Source organism: Mixophyes fleayi, chromosome 3 (genome assembly GCF_038048845.1).
Source record: "Mixophyes fleayi isolate aMixFle1 chromosome 3, aMixFle1.hap1, whole genome shotgun sequence".
Taxonomy (NCBI): domain Eukaryota; kingdom Metazoa; phylum Chordata; class Amphibia; order Anura; family Limnodynastidae; genus Mixophyes; species Mixophyes fleayi.
In genome coordinates, this window is record NC_134404.1 from 70,449,660 (window position 1) to 70,468,556 (window position 18,897).

Below are 18,897 nucleotides of genomic sequence, written 5' to 3' on the forward strand. Positions count from 1 at the left end.
TTAGATAAATATAAGATCGATATATATATATATATATGTATATATATATGTGTGTGATAGAGAGATAGATAGATAGAGTGTTATAGCTATTGTATAAATAAATATGCACACCCATCCAATCTCCACCTCTTGGCTTACTGACCACGACACCCAATCAGAATCTCTATTGTATTCCAGCAGCACTAGGTTGTGACAGAGCCTCTGGTTGGCTGAGCTTCTTCAATGTGCTCTGTGCAGTTCGTGTTGGAAGCCTCAGTGTGCACAGGAGTGGAGGGCACGGCGGCATCTATCAGTGCAGAGAAGCATCGGCCGGTACAGGAGCAGCTGCAGCATCGCACACGGGATCAGCATCATCTTGCACAGGAGACAGACCGGGGAGCAGCACCTCCATCTATCACTGGGCATATACCGCAAGCACCAGTATAATACTGATACTGCGCTGGACAGCATCTGGCTCTGTGGACATCACACGTTCTGTGACACCTTTCCATCCCTTACAGTAAGGGACCCACTGTACAGCACAATGAGGGAGGACCTTGTACTGAACCGAGATATCTGTTAGGGGAAGAGACCATGTAGAGATCAGCGGCACAAAAGAGCCAAAGTCACACAGCTGACCAAGGGAACATTTGGAAGAACTGCAACATTGTCTATATAGGTCGTTGGAAGTGATCGCTAGCACAGTGTGAGAGCAGATGCGGTGTGTGCTCTAGGAATCCTTTCAGCTACAATATAACAACATAAATAAATAAAGGACTACACCCTGTCATCGAAAGCATATTGGATAAGCATCCTCCCTGTACTCATTGGAGCTGCCTGGCTTCAGTGTCACAGCTCCAACCTCATTCAGTGCAGTGTCACAGCCCCAGCTTTATATCAGTGCATTGTCACAGCTCCAGCCTGGTTCCAGCGCAGTGCCAGGGATTGTGTGTGGTACTAGCTCAGTGTAAACGCATCCACATTTTGGACATGTCCTGTCTCAACCACTCTGCTTTCTTTATATCCTGGGGCTCCTTTGTGCCCCTGATGTCACATGAATGCACAGCACCACACATCCCCCAGCTGATTTGCTAGCTGGTGCCTCTGCTATTCACAGTGAGGTCCATTCAACGGTATAGGACAAACTCTGAGGCTTTTTCCCTGCTGGACTGTGCATGTTGCTTATTTTGCCTCTAATTGACTCCCACAACTTTATTTTTGGCTTCTCTAAATATTCCATACACTGAGAACATGGAGTGGCTGAGCGGGTACTCGTGGTGGCATCTTGGAGTTGTCTTCTTTGTGAATTGGGTAGCTGGAGAAACGGGGAACAAAGCTAAGAGCTGTGAAGCGGTGAAACAGGTGTATAGTGCCAAGGGCTTCAGCCTCAGTGGGGTTCCCCAGTCAGAGATATCAGGTGAGTACCACTTATATGCAATGATAGTACATAATGTAAAAGAGAATGGTGGTCAGGAGGATACATCTTATCACTTTTGGAAGAGCGTTTACTGAATAGTATCCTTATTGTGCACATGGGCAGAAGTAGCAAAGGTTTTAACCTTACTAGCTACAAAATAAGTGGTGTGTATCATTTAAGAGTAGGAATCGGTGGGTCAGGTAAGTGTCCCACTATGCACACTGGATTGTTATGCACCCCTGTCATTGTTCATGGGTAATTCATAGGTAAGTGCCCCAGCTAGTAGATTAGAGTTAGTGCCCCACTGGAGTGTTGTAGAATTTCCATTGAAAGCGTTATCACTGCTTTGTGTCCCCCACAGTGGACTCATTATACTGTGTCAGTCAGTCTCAGGTATTAGTTCTGACCAGTTAACTCATGTTAATCATTTAGACAGTGGTCTCAATATAATGTCATTATTATACAGGGTAAGGATAATGAGAAATATTATAGAGCTCACTTAACTCTCTTCATTTCAGAATGTACTGAGTAGACTTTCAGGCTGACCTCCAGTTATGTGCTAGAGACAAATTGCAAAATAAAATCTACTGCTTGAGTTCTGAACTAAGTTACATATTGTCATGTGTCAAATGTAGGCTTACCGATCATTATCTCAATCACACAGATGCTTGTCGCAGTCAATTTCTTGTTTAAATCAAATAAAGTGTAAGAAGAACTAATGTAAAATACATGTATGTACTCAAATTGTGTTATCCATTAAGATACTGGTATCTCAGTCTGACATCTTTGGTGAGTTCTCCAGGGGTTTCTCACCTGTGTACAGAGCCTGACATCTCAGGTGAGTTGTCAGTCTGATTCCCAGAGAGTCATTATAGGTCTGTTTCCAGTAAGGTTTCAGCCATGTACCAAGTCTGTCAGCCTAGTCGAGATTCCCACTAAGACTCCAGGTGTGTGCATTAGTCCTGTTAGAACATGTCAGATTTATACCTCAGTCTCTTCTCAGGTCATTGGCACATTAGAGCATTAGTTATATTATATCATTAGTTATATTATAACATTGTACAGGGTATATGGTTTTTGAGCACGGGAAAAAAGCAAAGACACTAGCAGATATTTTCTCATGATGATTAGATTCATTTGGTCAGTCAGTGTCTACGATGAAAATAGATAAACATGAAACATATGTAAACTTAATTAATAAAGTAAGCTGTCACCAGGTGTAACTTAGAATTTATTACTAATTAATGTGTTGTGTGGTTTTTATTGCACATTGTGTTGCTGTTATATGTGTTACTAACCAGTGTTAAGTGGCTCCCTAGACAGTGTTATATGCCAGAGGACAGTGTTATAGGGTAGTAATATATTTAACTAGACTGATTTATGGTAACATGTTTATAGGTCAGAAGACTCACAGAGTCCAGTGCTAGGTAGAAGGACCAATGTCCATTTTGGAAACAATTGTTGCATCCAGATGACTTCAGATTGCCTGTTAATGTCGTTGGAATATGATCACGCACACAGGGCTGTAGCGATTATAATCCAATCTAAATTGGATGAATTTTTATCAGGCATTGCAGATCATTTGTGAGCACACAAGCTGCGATATAGGGCCAATCGCATAACAGCAAAAGCAATAGATTGTCTGCTGGCAGAGGACGAATTACCTATAAAAGGTTAGAGACAACTTCTATAATACCACAGGTGAAATAGATTGAAGCTTGTGAGCAGGCCCTCTTAGTTCTGCTTGTCCATGCCCAGTCTTGTTTTATCACTGTATTTTTTTTTTATTGTAAAGCACAACAGAGTATGCTGCCACTATATAAATTATTTATAATAATAATACATTTCTGGCAACTGGCCAATATTACAGTTTGGGTAGGCCCAAAAAGAGTGTGATGCCCTTTAATAGTCCAATATGGATCATTATAAGTCATGTTAGATCTGACCCAAAGATGACCACTATTGGTCTGTGTGTCCAGACATCATGTGACCACTCTAAAGTCCCCCGTTTGTTCAGAATTGATCAAGCCTGAGCATAGAATGACCAGGTTGTATCCAGTTTGGCTCTCTGCAAGTGTGATCTAGCAGCCAAACTGCGTGGCAGGGCGGTAAATATATGGCCAACATTAACGCATTCGTTCACATATGTATTTGTTGTTGCAGATCTTGGGTCTGATTCATTAAGGATCTTAAATTAAGAAGTTTCTTATTTAAGTTTCCTGGACAAAACCATGTTACAATGCAAGGGGTGCAAATTAGTTTTCTTTTTTGCACATACGTTAAATACTTACTGTTTTTTCATGTAGCACACAAATACTTGTTAGCTTATTTATACACTGAAATTTAAAGTTGATATTTGTGTGCTACATGAAAAAACAGTCAGTATTTAACTTATGTGCAAAACAGAATACTAATTTTCACCCCTTGCATTGTAACATAGTTTTGTCCAGGAGACTGAAATAAGAAGTTTCTTAAGTTAAGATCCTTAATGAATCAGGCTCCTTGTTATTAAATCACTATTGAAAATTCCAGAATGCATACAGTGCCTCTCAAGCTTTCAGGATGCCAACATGAGCAGAACAGATAGAAAAACATTGCATCTCCCAATTTCAAAGATATCTCAATGTAATAACAGATAGACCTCCAATTAATTTGAGAGTGAATTGTGAGATATCCTTTATCATGGTCTGCACTATTTAAATGGACAGTATAATGGGAAATAGAATGTCAATGGACGCAGTAGGATACTGTCACCAGAACCGGATCATCCTTCAGGCAACCTAGGGGTAAATGTATCAAGCTGAGAGTTTTCCAGCGGGTTTGAAAATCCAATAAGATTCTAGCTGTCATTTATTTAGTGCATTCTACAAAATGATTGCTAGAATCTGATTGGTTGCTATAGGCAACATCACCACTTTTCAAACCTGTTGGCAAACTCTCAGCTTGATACATTTACCCCCTAGGCTCCTGCCTAGCTTCCAGTGGGCACTGAGGGGCCCAACTTACTTAAACACATTTGTGTGATGTGTGATTTTTGACAAATGGAGGGGGTGGGACAAACCAGTATCTTGCCTAGGGCCCCATGGGGTCTTAATCAGGCTCTTACTGTCACACTGACAAGGCAGCTCAGGATTGATTTGTGAATCTTCATTAATTTTAGAAAAATAGCTTTGGGGAAAGAACTGAGTTGAAACAAGCGTATACATCTGTAATCGAGGAAGCCATCAAGAGTATGAGATTTCTCCCCAAGGTTATCAGAGAAGTGAGTGACAGAGTGAGGAATGTGTGAATCATTGTCTGCCAAGTGCCTGGGGTATGAGAAGAAGATGTTAGGGGTTTTTGGGAATAGGGAATCAAAGATCACACAAATAGACAAAAGAGAAAGATTAGTCACACCCAATGGGTTGGTAAAGGGCGAAAGGGGAAACTTTGATATTGATGTCTTTCCACCACCATTTATAGATTTTCAATACGTTTCTAGTATTGAAACTTTAGTACTCCTTTAGGACTAGTTTGAGTATTGATGTGTTTTGCAACATGCTACTGAGCGGAAAGTCTCTAGAATGACAACCTCCTAGGGGGCCGATTTATAAAGAATTTATTTGCCGTAAATCTAGCGGAAATGTCTATTTCCGCAGGACTAAGGCAAATATTAGTATCGGAATTATTTAACAATAACCTACAGCACACATATGGCCAATATGCTTGCACAGATAGGTCAGCCAGGGAGAGTCCCTCTCTCATTGGTTCTATCTCACAGGGACAGCCTCTTATTGGAGGCATGACTAGAATCATGGATTGATCCAAAAACCTTGTATCTCTGCAATCAGGCATGTTAACCAGGTGTTATTTCATCATCATCATTTATTTATCTATATAGCGCCACTAACTCCGCAGCGCTGTACAGAGAACTCACATCAGTCCCTGCCCCAATAGAGCTTGCAGTCTAAATTCACTAACACACAGACTAGGGTCAATTTGATAGCAATTAACCTACTAGTATATTTTTGGAGTGTGGCAGAAAACTGGAGCACCCGGAGGAAACCCATGCAAACATGGGGAGAACGTATAAACTCCACACAGATAAGGCCATGGTCGGGAATCAAACTCATGACCCCAGTGCTGTGAGACATTTGTATGTTATTACAAACAGGTGTCTCTTTCTTTGATTACATTTACTGTATTCACTTAGATTAAGGATAATGTGCTGCTCTATTGAAGGTTATGGGGTCATCCATGCAGCCCGTGAAGTGTATCAGTCTATCACCACAGTACTCAAGTACACCTGTTGTCTTTACGCAGTGCAGGCAGTGTGTGACTACTTCCTATCATTTCAGTAGAACACAATGACATTGTTAAGGTGATGTCACTAGGTCCTAATGAATTAGTAGTCAGCAATCTGCAATCAGAAAGCATCTTATGCATTAACAAAATGACTGACTTCATAGTGTGTAGAGGACAAGCATTATTTATTAACATTGCACTGCTATGTCACAGCCAAGCGCCACACTCTCAGTCTGAGGAGCCGATGATGCCGCAGAGGTGGGGGCAACCTCTGTTTTCTCTCCCTATCATACCTTGGTGGCTCAGGTGAGACAGCACCAACCACTAGCAGCAGAGTGGGCGCACACCCACAGCCTGTGATTACGCCCACAGCTTCTGACAAGGGGCTAATATGCATACTGATATTTTGGCAATGTGATTAATAGAACAAAAACTTTATTTGCAAAGTGCACTGGATTGGCACTACCAAACACCTTCGTTTTGCTCCAGTAAGGCCAGATGGTCTGTCCAGGACATTGCATGGAGCACGCCTGCGGTCAGTTTTTGGGAAACTGCGGGGAGGTGAAAAAAACCTTAGGGGGAACTACTATACAAAAGTGTAAACATGAAAGTCCAACCTCCTACCACTTTATAACCACCCATTTAATTACATTAACCTTTCTCTCTTTCTTATTTCATTAAACATGAGAGTGAGGAGACATCGGGAGTGTGTTCAATGCATGTAGCACTCTTGTGTTAAGCTTTTATCTATATTATGCAAAGTGCACCTAGAAATGTGCTTCCTCTGATGTGCAACTGGAAGTTGCAAAATGTGTCCAATAGAAAGTATGAATGCTTCTAGACATGCACACACTCCACAACTTTATCTCTTTTCAGTAATCTCACTCTGCAAATAAAACCTTGTGTTGAACTGCTCCACAAGAGCGCTGGTGCGTCTACTCCATAGTGCAAGGAGACGGCCTCACTCTGTCACACTCCAACTACCAGCTGGTGCAAAGTGTTGTTCCTCTACAAGTGTCACCATCCTGCTTCACCAGCCCGTGCACCCTGGTGGGAACCTGGCACAAAGAGGCTTCTGTGCTTCTTACACAACATAAATGACTTTCTTAGGAATCAGAAAAAAATGAATTGTCATTATAAGCAGATATCTTCTGCACACATAGGGCCTGATTCATTAAGGAAAGTAAAGCAAAAAAAAGAGTAACTTTGCACCTTGGCAAAACCTTGTTGTATTGGAGGGGAACGTAAATGTAAAATGTGGTGGAAAATTTATAGTTGTGGTAGAGCATGTCCCAGATCAACTTTAAATTTCAGTGTACAAATAAAGCTATCAAGTATTTGTATGCTACATGAAAAAACAGACAGTATTTAACATATGTGTAAAATAATAAACTAATTTTCACCCCTTGCATTGTAACATGGTTTTGTCCAGGAGAAAACGTACTCTTTTTTTGCCTTACTTTCCTTAATGAATCGGGCCCATTGTGCGTACGTAAATCGGGCATATCCACGTCCGTATTTGACGAGAAGCGGTTTTGAAGAAACGTCTCATGTTGAATACGGTCTCGGTACGTTCTGCATACATACACAGCACTTGCCATATTAAGACAAACACAACAACTGCTGGATATGTACAGTATGTATGTGGATATAAAGTACCATCATAACGCACAGGAAAAAAAAAGTATTCACCTGTTAATAATATAGCCATTAATGACAACACATTAAAAAAAAGTTTTATTTTTTCCCTATGAAATACATTCATCAGGATGTTATTAATGTCTGCTGTACATAATTTCATTTTTACAGTTGCTCTTTATTGCAAACACATGTTCTAGCATTTACACCTGACTTGTAGCTGGTGCAAGTGATACGACCATACTTGCCTACTCCTGGAATTCCTGGGAGGCTCCAGGAAGCGTAGGCAAAGCTCTTGCATTTGCCGAAATTCACGTCAGTGAATGGAGGGGGGGGGGGAGGTCGTAATTGCATCATTTTTATAGTGGAGACGGCGCTATGGTGACGTACCAATGGTCACCATGCCTTCCTCCTACCCCATGTCACATGGTTTCTCCCCCGGAACTTAAACGTTGGCATGTGTGGATACGACTGAAAAATCGCGCACCTTGGTGATACCCTAAGCTTGAATCAGGTGTTGCTGCTTGCGCTTGAGCTTGGCATGCCCTGAATGTACATTAACTATGTGCATACACCCATGAACTCGTAGCCGTACTGAGTATCCTTTGCATTCGAAGATAAGTTGCATACACTTACATTCTATGGCATGTGGTTAGTTCCAGGGCATACGCAATGCAAATTATTGCAAAACACGGCACATATTGGCATTTACGTTCCTTACTGAAACAAGCCCATATCTTCAATTGCAATAGATGGCAGAAAAAGTGTTGTTTCTTTTCTATTGTCAGCATTATTCACAACTCCCATTTTATCTATGGCATACATCACCAGTGAATTATAAATATTGTTATAATCCTGTAACAGAGCGAGGTAAAATATAAACTCCTTACATACAGTCTAATCTTGAGATGAGTCAAGTAGTATTTGTAAACATTGGTCACAGATGCTGCTGGCATGTTTAGGAAGCCAAGTATTTGTTTCAGTCTAACCACAGCTTGAATAAACATCCCTACTGCTAAATCATAACTCAGTTCTGTTTTAAACACTGTACCAATGAAAACGGGGACAGGAATAAATGCTAAAAAAAAAAAAAAAGACTGCAGTGCATTGTAACAACAGCATCTGCCTAGCATAAGTATATTGCTTCTGTTCCATCCTGTTTGTTCTGTAACAATGCATATAACAGTTGGCAGACAAAATAATGTACAATTCAGTTAGGCAAATAAAGAAGCCAGTAGGATCTTAGGGAAGATGTGCATCCATTGACCTCAATAGAAATGACTCCGAATTGTCATTGTTTTTCAGCACAGAGACTGCCTGACTCTTAGGCTTAGTCATGCCTTAGTATAAAACTGGGTACTGTTTACCTGAGCTTGTATTCAGGGTAGCCTACTTATATTATAAGTACAAGACTTATGGGGAATCATATGCTACTGTCTATATGCACATCCCTGTTCTGCTGAGGGCTGTGACTTTACTGAGCCGCTGTTCATTCAATTACAGATATTTTACAGCGGCAAAAGACTAAGGGCTAGATCTACTAAGCTGCGGGTTTGAAAAAGTGGGGATGTTGCCTGTAGCAACCAATCAGATTCTAGCTTTCATTTATTTAGTGCTTTCTACAAAATGACAGTAGAATCTGATTGGTTGCTATAGGCAACATCCCCACTCTTTCAAACCCGCAGCTTAGTAAATCTAGGCCTAAGTTTGTGATTTTCTGCTTTAATGTTTTGTGTTCTCCACCTTCTCATCCTAATTATGCACCAGCAATATAGCAGTCAAGAGGAGGGGGCGTACTCTGAGACCCATACTGCTACCTTAAATGATAGCAATGTGGACCCACAAAACAATGTGTAGAGCCACTTGGGTGAACTCAGTAACGAGGCACACAGCAGTGATGTGCTGCTTATTATTATACAGCCAGAGCTCAATAGAATAACAAGCGGTTCAAACACAAGTGACACTTTACTTCTGCATCATTCCCTATGGAGGTCACTGCTGGTTTATGTGTTTGGGGACTCTGATTATGGCGAGAGATACTGGAAGGTGGAAGACCCCTTTACTAATGAATAAAATTATTATAATGTGGCTATTGGCATGTGTAAAAAATGTGACACCTGCTATTTCAGTTTCTCCCTCAGGGAACAGAATGGTTAGCACTGACACTGCAGCTTCCCCTATCAGTTTAGTTGGATACAAAAAAAATCTGGTGTATGCCTTGATGCATTGGTAAAAGGTTTGTCTTGTCTGCCATTCATTGCTCTTCTTTATTCTACTGTTGATCCCTCCTACTATACATCCTATTGAGTTTCCACCCTGCATTGTTAATTTGCGTGTCTGCTGGCTTGTACAATGGCTGATAGGTGCCTTTGTTTCTAGTGCCATTAATCTTATATTCTGCTCAGGGGTGAATAGACCAGTTAGAGTCTTTCTATGAAATACCTGAACCAGAACTCTCTAGTAATAAATGAGCCAAGAAGAAACGAAAGAACATATGGTATGTATAATTTAAAATAATAAGATAAAACCGTTTGCTAAATATAAAAACCGGAAAGGTACAATGCCAGTGCAGGGGAAAACAAGGTTTAAATGATATGTCTTGCTGTGGCAAAAGGTATATACTGTATATAGTGCACCTGCAATGTATACTAGTATAAGGATTAAATAGTGAGTATTGTACATCTGAACGGCCTCAGAGTACTGCAGACCCCCACGTATATGGTTACTTCGTACAATGCAGGGTCCCAACCTGGTGACTGCATGCAGAAACTATAATACAACACAGAGCCTATTCTGGTGTATGTGCAGTTTACTCTAGTGACCCACTCTCCTAGTACAATACAGGGATTAGTGTGATGACCCCTCCAGGACAGTGCAGGGTTTATTCTGAGAACACCTCCTTTTTTGTGATGACTCCCAGGTAAAACGCAGACCCTACTCTGGTAACCCCACTCTTTCCTTAGTTCTATGCAGATATTACTCTGGTGACACCCCCTCCCTCAATACAATGGAGGTTTTACTCCGGTGACATCTTTTATTCCCCTAGTACGGGGCAGAGCTTTTTCTGATAACCCCTCCAGTACAATGCAGAGCTTACTTCACGCTTCTTATTTTAATGAACTCTCCCACATGCAATGCAGAGTTTATCCTGGTCATATCCTTCACCCACTACAGTGCAGAGCTTTTCCTGGTCATATCCTTCACCCAGTACAATGCAGAGCTTATCCTGGTCATATCCTTCACCCAGTACAATGCAGAGCTTATCCTGGTCATATCCTTCACCCAGTACAATGCAGAGCTTATCCTGGTCATATCCTTCACCCAGTACAATGCAGAGCTTATCCTGGTCATATCCTCCACCAGGTACAATGCAGACCTTATTTTGGTCTTATCCTCCACCCAGTACAATGCAGAACTTATCCTGGTCATATCTTTACCCAATACAATGCAGAGCTTATCCTGGTCATATCTTTACCCAATACAATGCAGAACTTATCCTGGTCATATCCTCCACCCAGAACAGTGCAGAGCGTATCATGGTCATATCCTCCACCCAGTACAATGCAGAGCTTATCCTGGTCATATCCTCCACCAAGTACAATGCAGAGCTTATCCTGGTTATATCCTTCACCCAGTACAATGCAGAGCTTATCCTGGTCATATCCTCCACCCACTACAATACAGAGTTTATCCTGGTCATATCCTCCACCCAGTACAATGCAGAGCTTATCCTGGTCATATCATTCACGCAGTACAATGCAGAGCTTATCCTGGTCATATCCTTCACCCAGTACAATGCAGAGCTTATCCTGGTCATATCCTTCACCCAGTACAATGCAGAGCTTATCCTGGTCATATCCTCCACCCAGTACAGTGCAGAGCTTATCCTGGTCATATCCTTCACCCAGTACAATGCAGAGCTTATCCTGGTCATATCCTCCACCCACTACAATACAGAGTTTATCCTGGTCATATCCTCCACCCAGTATAACGCAGAGCTTATCCTGGTCATATAATTCACCCAGTACAATGCAGAGCTTATCCTGGTCATATCCTTCACCCAGTACAATGCAGAGCTTATCCTGGTCATATCCTCCACCCACATCAATACAGAGTTTATCCTGGTCATATCCTCCACCCAGTACATTGCAGAGCTTATCCTGGTCATATCCTCCGCCAAGTACAGTGCAGAGCTTATCCTGGTCATATCCTTCACCCAGTACAATGCAGAGCTTATCCTGGTCATATCCTCCACCCAGTACAATGCAGAGCTTATCCTGGTCATATCATCAACCCAGTACAGTGCAGAGCTTATCCTGGTCATATCATATACCCAGTACAGTGCAGAGCTTATCCTGGTCATATCCTTCACCCAGTACAATGCAGAGCTTATCCTGGTCATATCTTTACCCAATACAATGCAGAACTTATCCTGGTCATATCCCTCACCCAGTACAGTGCAGAGTGTATCCTGGTCATATCCTTCATCCAGTACAATGCAGAGCTTATCCTGGTCATATCCTCCACCCAGTACAATGCAGAGCTTATCCTGGTCATATCCTCCATCCAGTACAATGCAGAGCTTATCCTGGTCATATCCTCCACCCACTACAATGCAGAGCTTATCCTGGTTATATCCTCCATCCAATACAATGCAGAGTTTATCCTGATCATATCCTCCACCCAGTACAATACAGAGCTTATCCTGGCCATATCCTCCATGTAGTACAATGCAGAGCTTATCCTGGTCATATCTTTACCCAATACAATGCAGAACTTATCCTGGTCATATCCTCCATTCAATACAATACAGAGCTTATCCTGGCCATATCCTCCACCCAGTACAATGCAGAGCTTATTCTGGTCATATCTTTGCCCAATACAATGCAGAGCTTATCCTGGTCTTATCTTTACCCATTACAATGCAGAACTTATCCTGGTCATATCCTCCACCCAGTACAATGCAGAGCTTATTCTGGTCATATCCTCCATTCAATACAATGCAGAGTTTATCCTGGTCATATCCTCCACCCAGTACACTGCAGAGCTTATCCTGGTCATATCCTCCATTCAGTACAATACAGAGCTTATCCTGGTCATATCCTCCACCCACTACAATACAGAGTTTATCCCCCATCCCCTGTACAATGCAGGGCTTGCTCTGTTGACTACCTCCCTCAAATGCAAAGCTTATACTGGTGACTCACTCCCCAGAAAACAATACACCCCCAATATATTGCAGAGCTTATGACACTGGTGACATCCACCCACCACTGAATACTGGTAGGACCTGCTCCCTGTTACAAAGGAACTACTTAAGCCCAATTGCAGGTACAGTGCAAGTGCCGCCAAGCAAGGTAACTTGTCATGTCTCAGGATGCACAGTACCCTTATTGCAGCCATTAAGAGCAATGATAGCAGACACTCTAGACATCATTCCTCTGATATGTAGCGACAAGCTGTGTTCTTAGCAGGTCTGTTTACCTACTTCTCTGGAACCCAGACAGTAAACAATGTACTGGACAAGACCTCTGAAACCCAAACTGTCTGGGTGAAAACAGGTGGCAAACCTATTAACAGCTCCTGGAGTCTGAGGTAACACCAACTGCCCAGTGCCTGGCCACTGAGATCCACCAGAGCTGCAAAGCTCAGTTGCTGAACCCCCTTTTTAGTACAACAGACGTCATTTCAGTGTCAGCTGTACAGCTCCTTTCAGGCTGTCCATACACAGATGCAGCCATCACATATTATGTTCCTCATCACCTAAACACAGTAGATGCAGACATTCTGTGGGATGAACGATATGAGAATGTAGCCATTGATTTGGATTTGGTGACATCACTGTAGTATGAGGCAAAGTGATGAGCAAGTCAGTGATGTTACTAGCTAGTAGTGTGAACTGATAGAAAGAATACAGATGTAGCCCACAAGATGGCCACCTTCACTGAGTGTAGGTGACAAGTACGCCACACCTCCCAACTGTACTGATTGAGGCGGGACAGTTCTGATTTAAGGGTAATAGTCCCGCAGTTCAAGACTTTTGTCCCGATTCCAGGAGATGTGTCCTACTGGCGGGTGTGCCTTCGATGGCATGACCACCAGCGGCAATTGCACGCGGCATTAAATGGGTGTTTTTAGGGGATGGCACTTTAGAAACGCTGTGCAAACATTTCCATTTGAAGTGGCATGCCCAAAGTTATGTGACCATGCCCCCCAGGGCCGTAACTAGGGCTGTGCGACAGGGGAGACCGCACAGGGCATAACACTGTAGAGGGGCGCAATTTAGGAATATTTTAGGTTCATTTGGTTAAAATTGAGAGCTAGGGGGGCGGCATTTGTCTTTCTCGCCTCAGGCGCTAGAATTCTAAGTTACGGCTCTGATGCCGCCTTCTCACGCATAGTGTCTCGGTTGCGGAGGACTAAAACTTTTGAGCTGTGGAACATTAAAATTACATGGTAACTTGTCTCTTTTTGTGGTAGTCATTTTACCATTTTTGTAAGGACCTAATTGTCTGCTTCCCACAGAGAAATCTTATCTCTTGTCAGGCATTCTAATTGCTGCTTGGTTCTTGGACTAAGCAAGTCAAATCATGTTGTGAAGACGTGTCAAAAATCAGATTTCTGGTCACAAAGCATAATCAACATGTGGATCTGGCCGCAAGGTGTAGAAAGGTTGATTTTAACTGTTACGGTGCCAGAGAACTAAACTGCATGGGTGATATTTGTGACTTGAGATTTTTGCATAGACAACATACAGAAATACTTTTACAATACATTTTCTTAAAAGTTGTATTTATATGTTGGGCAGCACAGTGGTTATACAATGTTGGGATCATGGGTTGAATTCTGACCAGGGCCCTATTTGTATGTAGTTTGTATGTTCTCCCTGTGTTTGCGTGAGTTTCCTCCAGTTGCTCTGACTTCCTCACACATTCCGAAGACACTCCAAAGGTAGATAAATTGGCCTCTGGCAAAATGATCTTGTGTGTGTGTGGTAGGGAATATAGATTGTAAGCTCCACTGGGTCAGAGACTGATGTGAATGATTAAACATTTTCTGTGAAGTGCTGCACTGTATGTACGGACTCTATAAATAACTTAATAAATAAAATAAATGAATACATTTTTTCTTGAATGGTTAATAATAGCTTCTCAAAACAGGAAAACTGTTTGTTTGTTTTTACTACATTTAGGGCGCAGTTGACAAATATCTTCATATATCTGGAAAATTTCAGATTTTAAAGAGACAAAGGGTCTTATTTATTAAGCCTTAAAAAAATGCAGAAACATTTTTTTTCTCATGGAGTACGCATTTAAAAGTAACATGCCTATCTAACAAGAGCCAACGCAGGAGATATAGCAGATATCACATGCATTACGCTAAGTATTACATTAAATTGCAGTCCCCAGTATTTTCAATGGGGACTGCGGTCTGGGCTAACTTAACAAGCTCCAAAAAGCCTACATTTTCGGAGCTCGACCCAATGGCTAACACCTTCTGAAGATGCCATTGGCGTTTCTACCCTTCGGGTAGAGCATGGCAGGAGTGGGATCTTGGGACCCCTCTCCGGCAGCCTTCCTGCTCTCCCCTCTGTTAAGTAATGATAAATGGCTTTGCGCACGTGTGGCCTAAGGTCACACATGCGCAGTAACGACTTCGGGTCAGAACCCGGAGTTGTTAGTTACGGAAAGTCATCGCCGGGACGGCCTTCTATCGTAGGCGTTTTCCAGGCATTATTTATTAATAACGTTGTATCATCCCTTATCAGTGCAATAAGGGATCATGTTGAATGGGGGGAAATGCGCCTATTAATTAATAGACCCCAAAATTATTAGAATTGTATCATTTAAATGTTTAAACATTACCTTTAACGCAGTTTAACTGAGTTATAGCCACTTACAGTTTTATATTTTTTGTCGCTGGTGTTACATCTATCACTGTTTCTTTCCCTCAGTCTCATCGGCTTGTCACTTATCAATATGATGCTAACAATAGGTCATTAGTATTAGCAGTAATGTCATGATAGTTTTGATTATACACCAAATTGCTTGAGTCCTGCTACATAAGTAAATGGAGAAAGAGATATCATAAAGTCAGACCAAGCTGCTCTTGTAGATCTTGTAGAACATAGTGGAGGTTATCTACAAAGCACAAAACAGCAGCTCCACATCCCATTGGACCCGCCATGCTCCTTGCTGCCTACAAGTGTGCCTAGATTTCCATCAGGCGCATAAGTTTGCAGGGCAAGATGGCTGCATTTGCGGGAGAGCTGCAATTTACAGAAACAGCAGGGGAGAGGCGCTCGTCATTTTTTGAAGAAATGCAGCACCAAGATTTCACCTCGCAGAGTGACATTATTGGGATGAGATATTTGTGTGGAGTAGGTGAATTTTATAGGGGATTTCCTGCTGTGCTTGACAGATTGCCTACTCTCCTGGAACCTCCAGAAACTCACTAATACCTAGGGAGCTCTCCCGGAGGAGCAGAAAAGCCCTCCCTGATCCGGCCCACTTCCCTAGTGAAGTGAGAGGAGGCTTTACTTTCTAAGTCTTAACAATAGCAATGTTTGTCCCTTGCATTCCATAACTGCATGTTGGCTTAGTGGTTAGCACTTAGGGCTCACAGCACTGGGGTCATGAGTTCAATTCCCAACCATGGCCTTAATTGTGTGGAATTTGTATGTTCTCCCTGTGTTTGTGTGGGTTTCCTCCTGGTGCTCCGGTTTCCTCCCACACTCCAAAAACATGCTAGTAGGTTAATTGTCTGCTATATATTGACCCTAGTCTGTGTGTGTAAGTTAGGGAATTTGGACTGTAAGCTACATTGGGGCAGGGACTGATGTGAGTGAGTTCTCTGTTCAGCGCTATGTAATTAGTGGCGCTATATAAATAGCTGATGACTATTGCTATCACACTTTCTGTAAAAAAGTTCTTCTTTATATTTCCTTCTGTTACCTCTTCCCTTCTCCAGTTTCAAAGTGTGTCCCCTAGTTCTCGAAATCCCCTTGTTCATTCCCCTTTTACAGGACTGGGAAGTGGAAGTTCACCTTGTAGCGTGACAATTAGGCTTTCAAATAAAGAACCAGTATTGGACAGCATTTTCTGTGCTTCATAAATAAGCCTTAAAGATTTCAAATAAATAAAACAGAGAGAAAAGTGGTAACTTGAAATGTTACCGTGGTTACATTGATGACGGTGAGTGCCCTTTATTTAAAAGCATAAAATATTTATAACGAATTAATGATGGGTTCCCTGACAATGTTCCAATTTTTTTTGTGTGCTTGATAATACTTCCTTAGTCGTCCAAAGGACAAGTACATGAGTATGCAATCAGCATCATCACGGCGTGCTCTCTACTGCGCAGTGCTTCAATCGCATCATCACGCAGATGGGCGGCGATGCTGTGCCAATGCAAATTGCTTTGACAGGTCCCACCCTCTGAGTCCTGAAAATGCAAATTGTGTCACCAAGGCTCCGTCCTCTCTACAAGAAGGAAAGGCAGGATCCAGGAGCCTGACCTACTCTGCTGGGGGTCAGGGAGGACTCCACCAAATTCGGGAGTCTCCCAGATGTTCCCGAAGAATAGGCAAGTTTGTGGTAGAGGTGTATGTTGTTATCCTGTATGCTATCTTTGTGTTTTAAGTGGTGATCTGAAATAAAGTCGAACTGTGCTATGATTACGACCTACTGGGAGTTATGGTGTCATCCGTTGACCTACTAGGAAACGCATTTCATCTGTGTAGATGTTTTTTTCAGTAATATGTGCTTGTCTCATAAGGGGCAAAACATGTAGGGCCTGAGTCATTAAGGAAAGTAAGGCAAAACAAGGAGTACATTTGTTCTGGGTCAAACCATGTTACAATGCAAGGGGTGCAAATTAGTTTATTATTTTACACAAGTTAAATACTGGTTGTTTTTTCATCTAGCACACAAATACTTGATAGCTTTATTTTTACACTGAAATTTAAAGTTGATCTAGGACATGTCCTCCTATCCCAACTATAAATCTGTCCCCACATTTTAAATTTACCTCCCCGTCCAATGTAACATGATTTTGCCCAGGTGCAAAGTTACTGCTTTTTTATGCTTTGCTCTCCTTAGTGACTCGGGCCCGTAATATATAAAATACAGCAGCTGCATCATTAGCATCCATACCGTAAAACAATACAAGTAATACACATATTTTACCACTTCTCAAAGTATAGACTAAACTATAGTAACCGTATGGGGTAACTTAGATTTTAGGTTGTTGTTTTCCTTTAAATGGACTCATGAGGTTGGTGGTAAAAGGGATGATTTCTATCTAAAAAATCCATTGTATTCTCTGGAGATTATGAGAGGGATTACAGTACAATAGATGATGTTTTATGACTAATATACATTATCACATGTAATGTGTTCATCAGAGTCACTAATGATGTGAGAAAGTGAGGGAGGATTATACATTGGGATGAGACAATGAGCAGCATTTTATATTTCAATGTCATTGTGTGCTGTCAGACTGTTCCTGGATAGGTGTGCATACCTTTCAGACAGACACTCAGATATTATCTGAGGAATGTCCACAGGCTTTGCCCAACACATATATTGCTTGAATGTAAACGTCCTAAGATACCTTAGCTCTGCCGTCCAGGTGTGTGACATGCCCCATCCATGTGATGTAACATGGGATACACAGTGCATCGTTGTGCCACAACATATGTGGAGAAAAAGCTATATAGCAAAGCAATACGTTTTTTCAGGAAAACCGTGGTCTTGAAGTAGAACTGGCTTCTGGTTTGTGCCCTATTTTAATGTCTGGAAACATATAAAGTAAAAGTGAGCCATCTTGTTGCATCATTTATTTTGTCACAGAATGCAGTGTTTGCCCTCAGGGACCTCTGCTGTATGAGCCACTAACTCATCAACATTGCTGCTACTTAAAGAATATATATATATATATATATATATATATATATATATATATATATATATATATATATTATATATATACATACACCAGTTGGCCATAACATTAAAACCACCTGCCTAATATTGTATATTGTATAGGTCCCCTTCGTGCCCCCAAAACAGCTCTGACCTGTTGAGGCATGGACTCCACAAGACCTCTGAAGGTGTCCTGTGGTATCTGGCACCAAGACGTTAGCAGCAGATCCTTTAAGTTCTGTAAGTTGCGAGCTGGGGCCTCCATGACTTGGACTTGTTTTTCCAGCACATCCCACAGATGCTCGAATTGACTGAGATCTGGGGAATTTGGAGGCCTAGTCAGCACCTTGAACTCTTGGACACCTTTTTCCATTGTTCCATGGACCAGTTCTGGCGCTCATGTGCCCATTTTAGATGCTTTCGGTGATGGACAGGGCTCAGTCTGGGCATTCTGACCAGTCTGCGGCCACGTAGCCCCATACGCAGCCAGCTGTGATGCACTGTATGGTCTGACATCGTTCCATCATAACCAGCATTAACTTTTTCAGCATTTATGCTTGAATTGGGTTCTGTACCTAAGTTGAGTGTAAGGTTAACACTCGTGGTAGATTCAAGTCAATAAGTTGGATTTTGTTAAGGATATATAGGGGTTGG

The 18,897-nt window shown here is 41.9% G+C and overlaps 1 protein-coding gene across 1 annotated transcript in view; it reads left to right on the forward strand.

The window, feature by feature from the left end:
• Positions 1 to 232: 232 nt before the first annotated feature.
• Positions 233 to 18,897, forward strand: part of GPC1 (glypican 1) — a 57,461-nt gene continuing 38,796 nt past the window's right edge. The window contains exon 1 of the mRNA XM_075201695.1: positions 233 to 1,396. Within this exon, the coding sequence (XP_075057796.1) occupies positions 1,231 to 1,396 (166 nt within the window). The 5' untranslated portion in view covers positions 233 to 1,230. The remainder of the gene's footprint in view (positions 1,397 to 18,897) is intronic.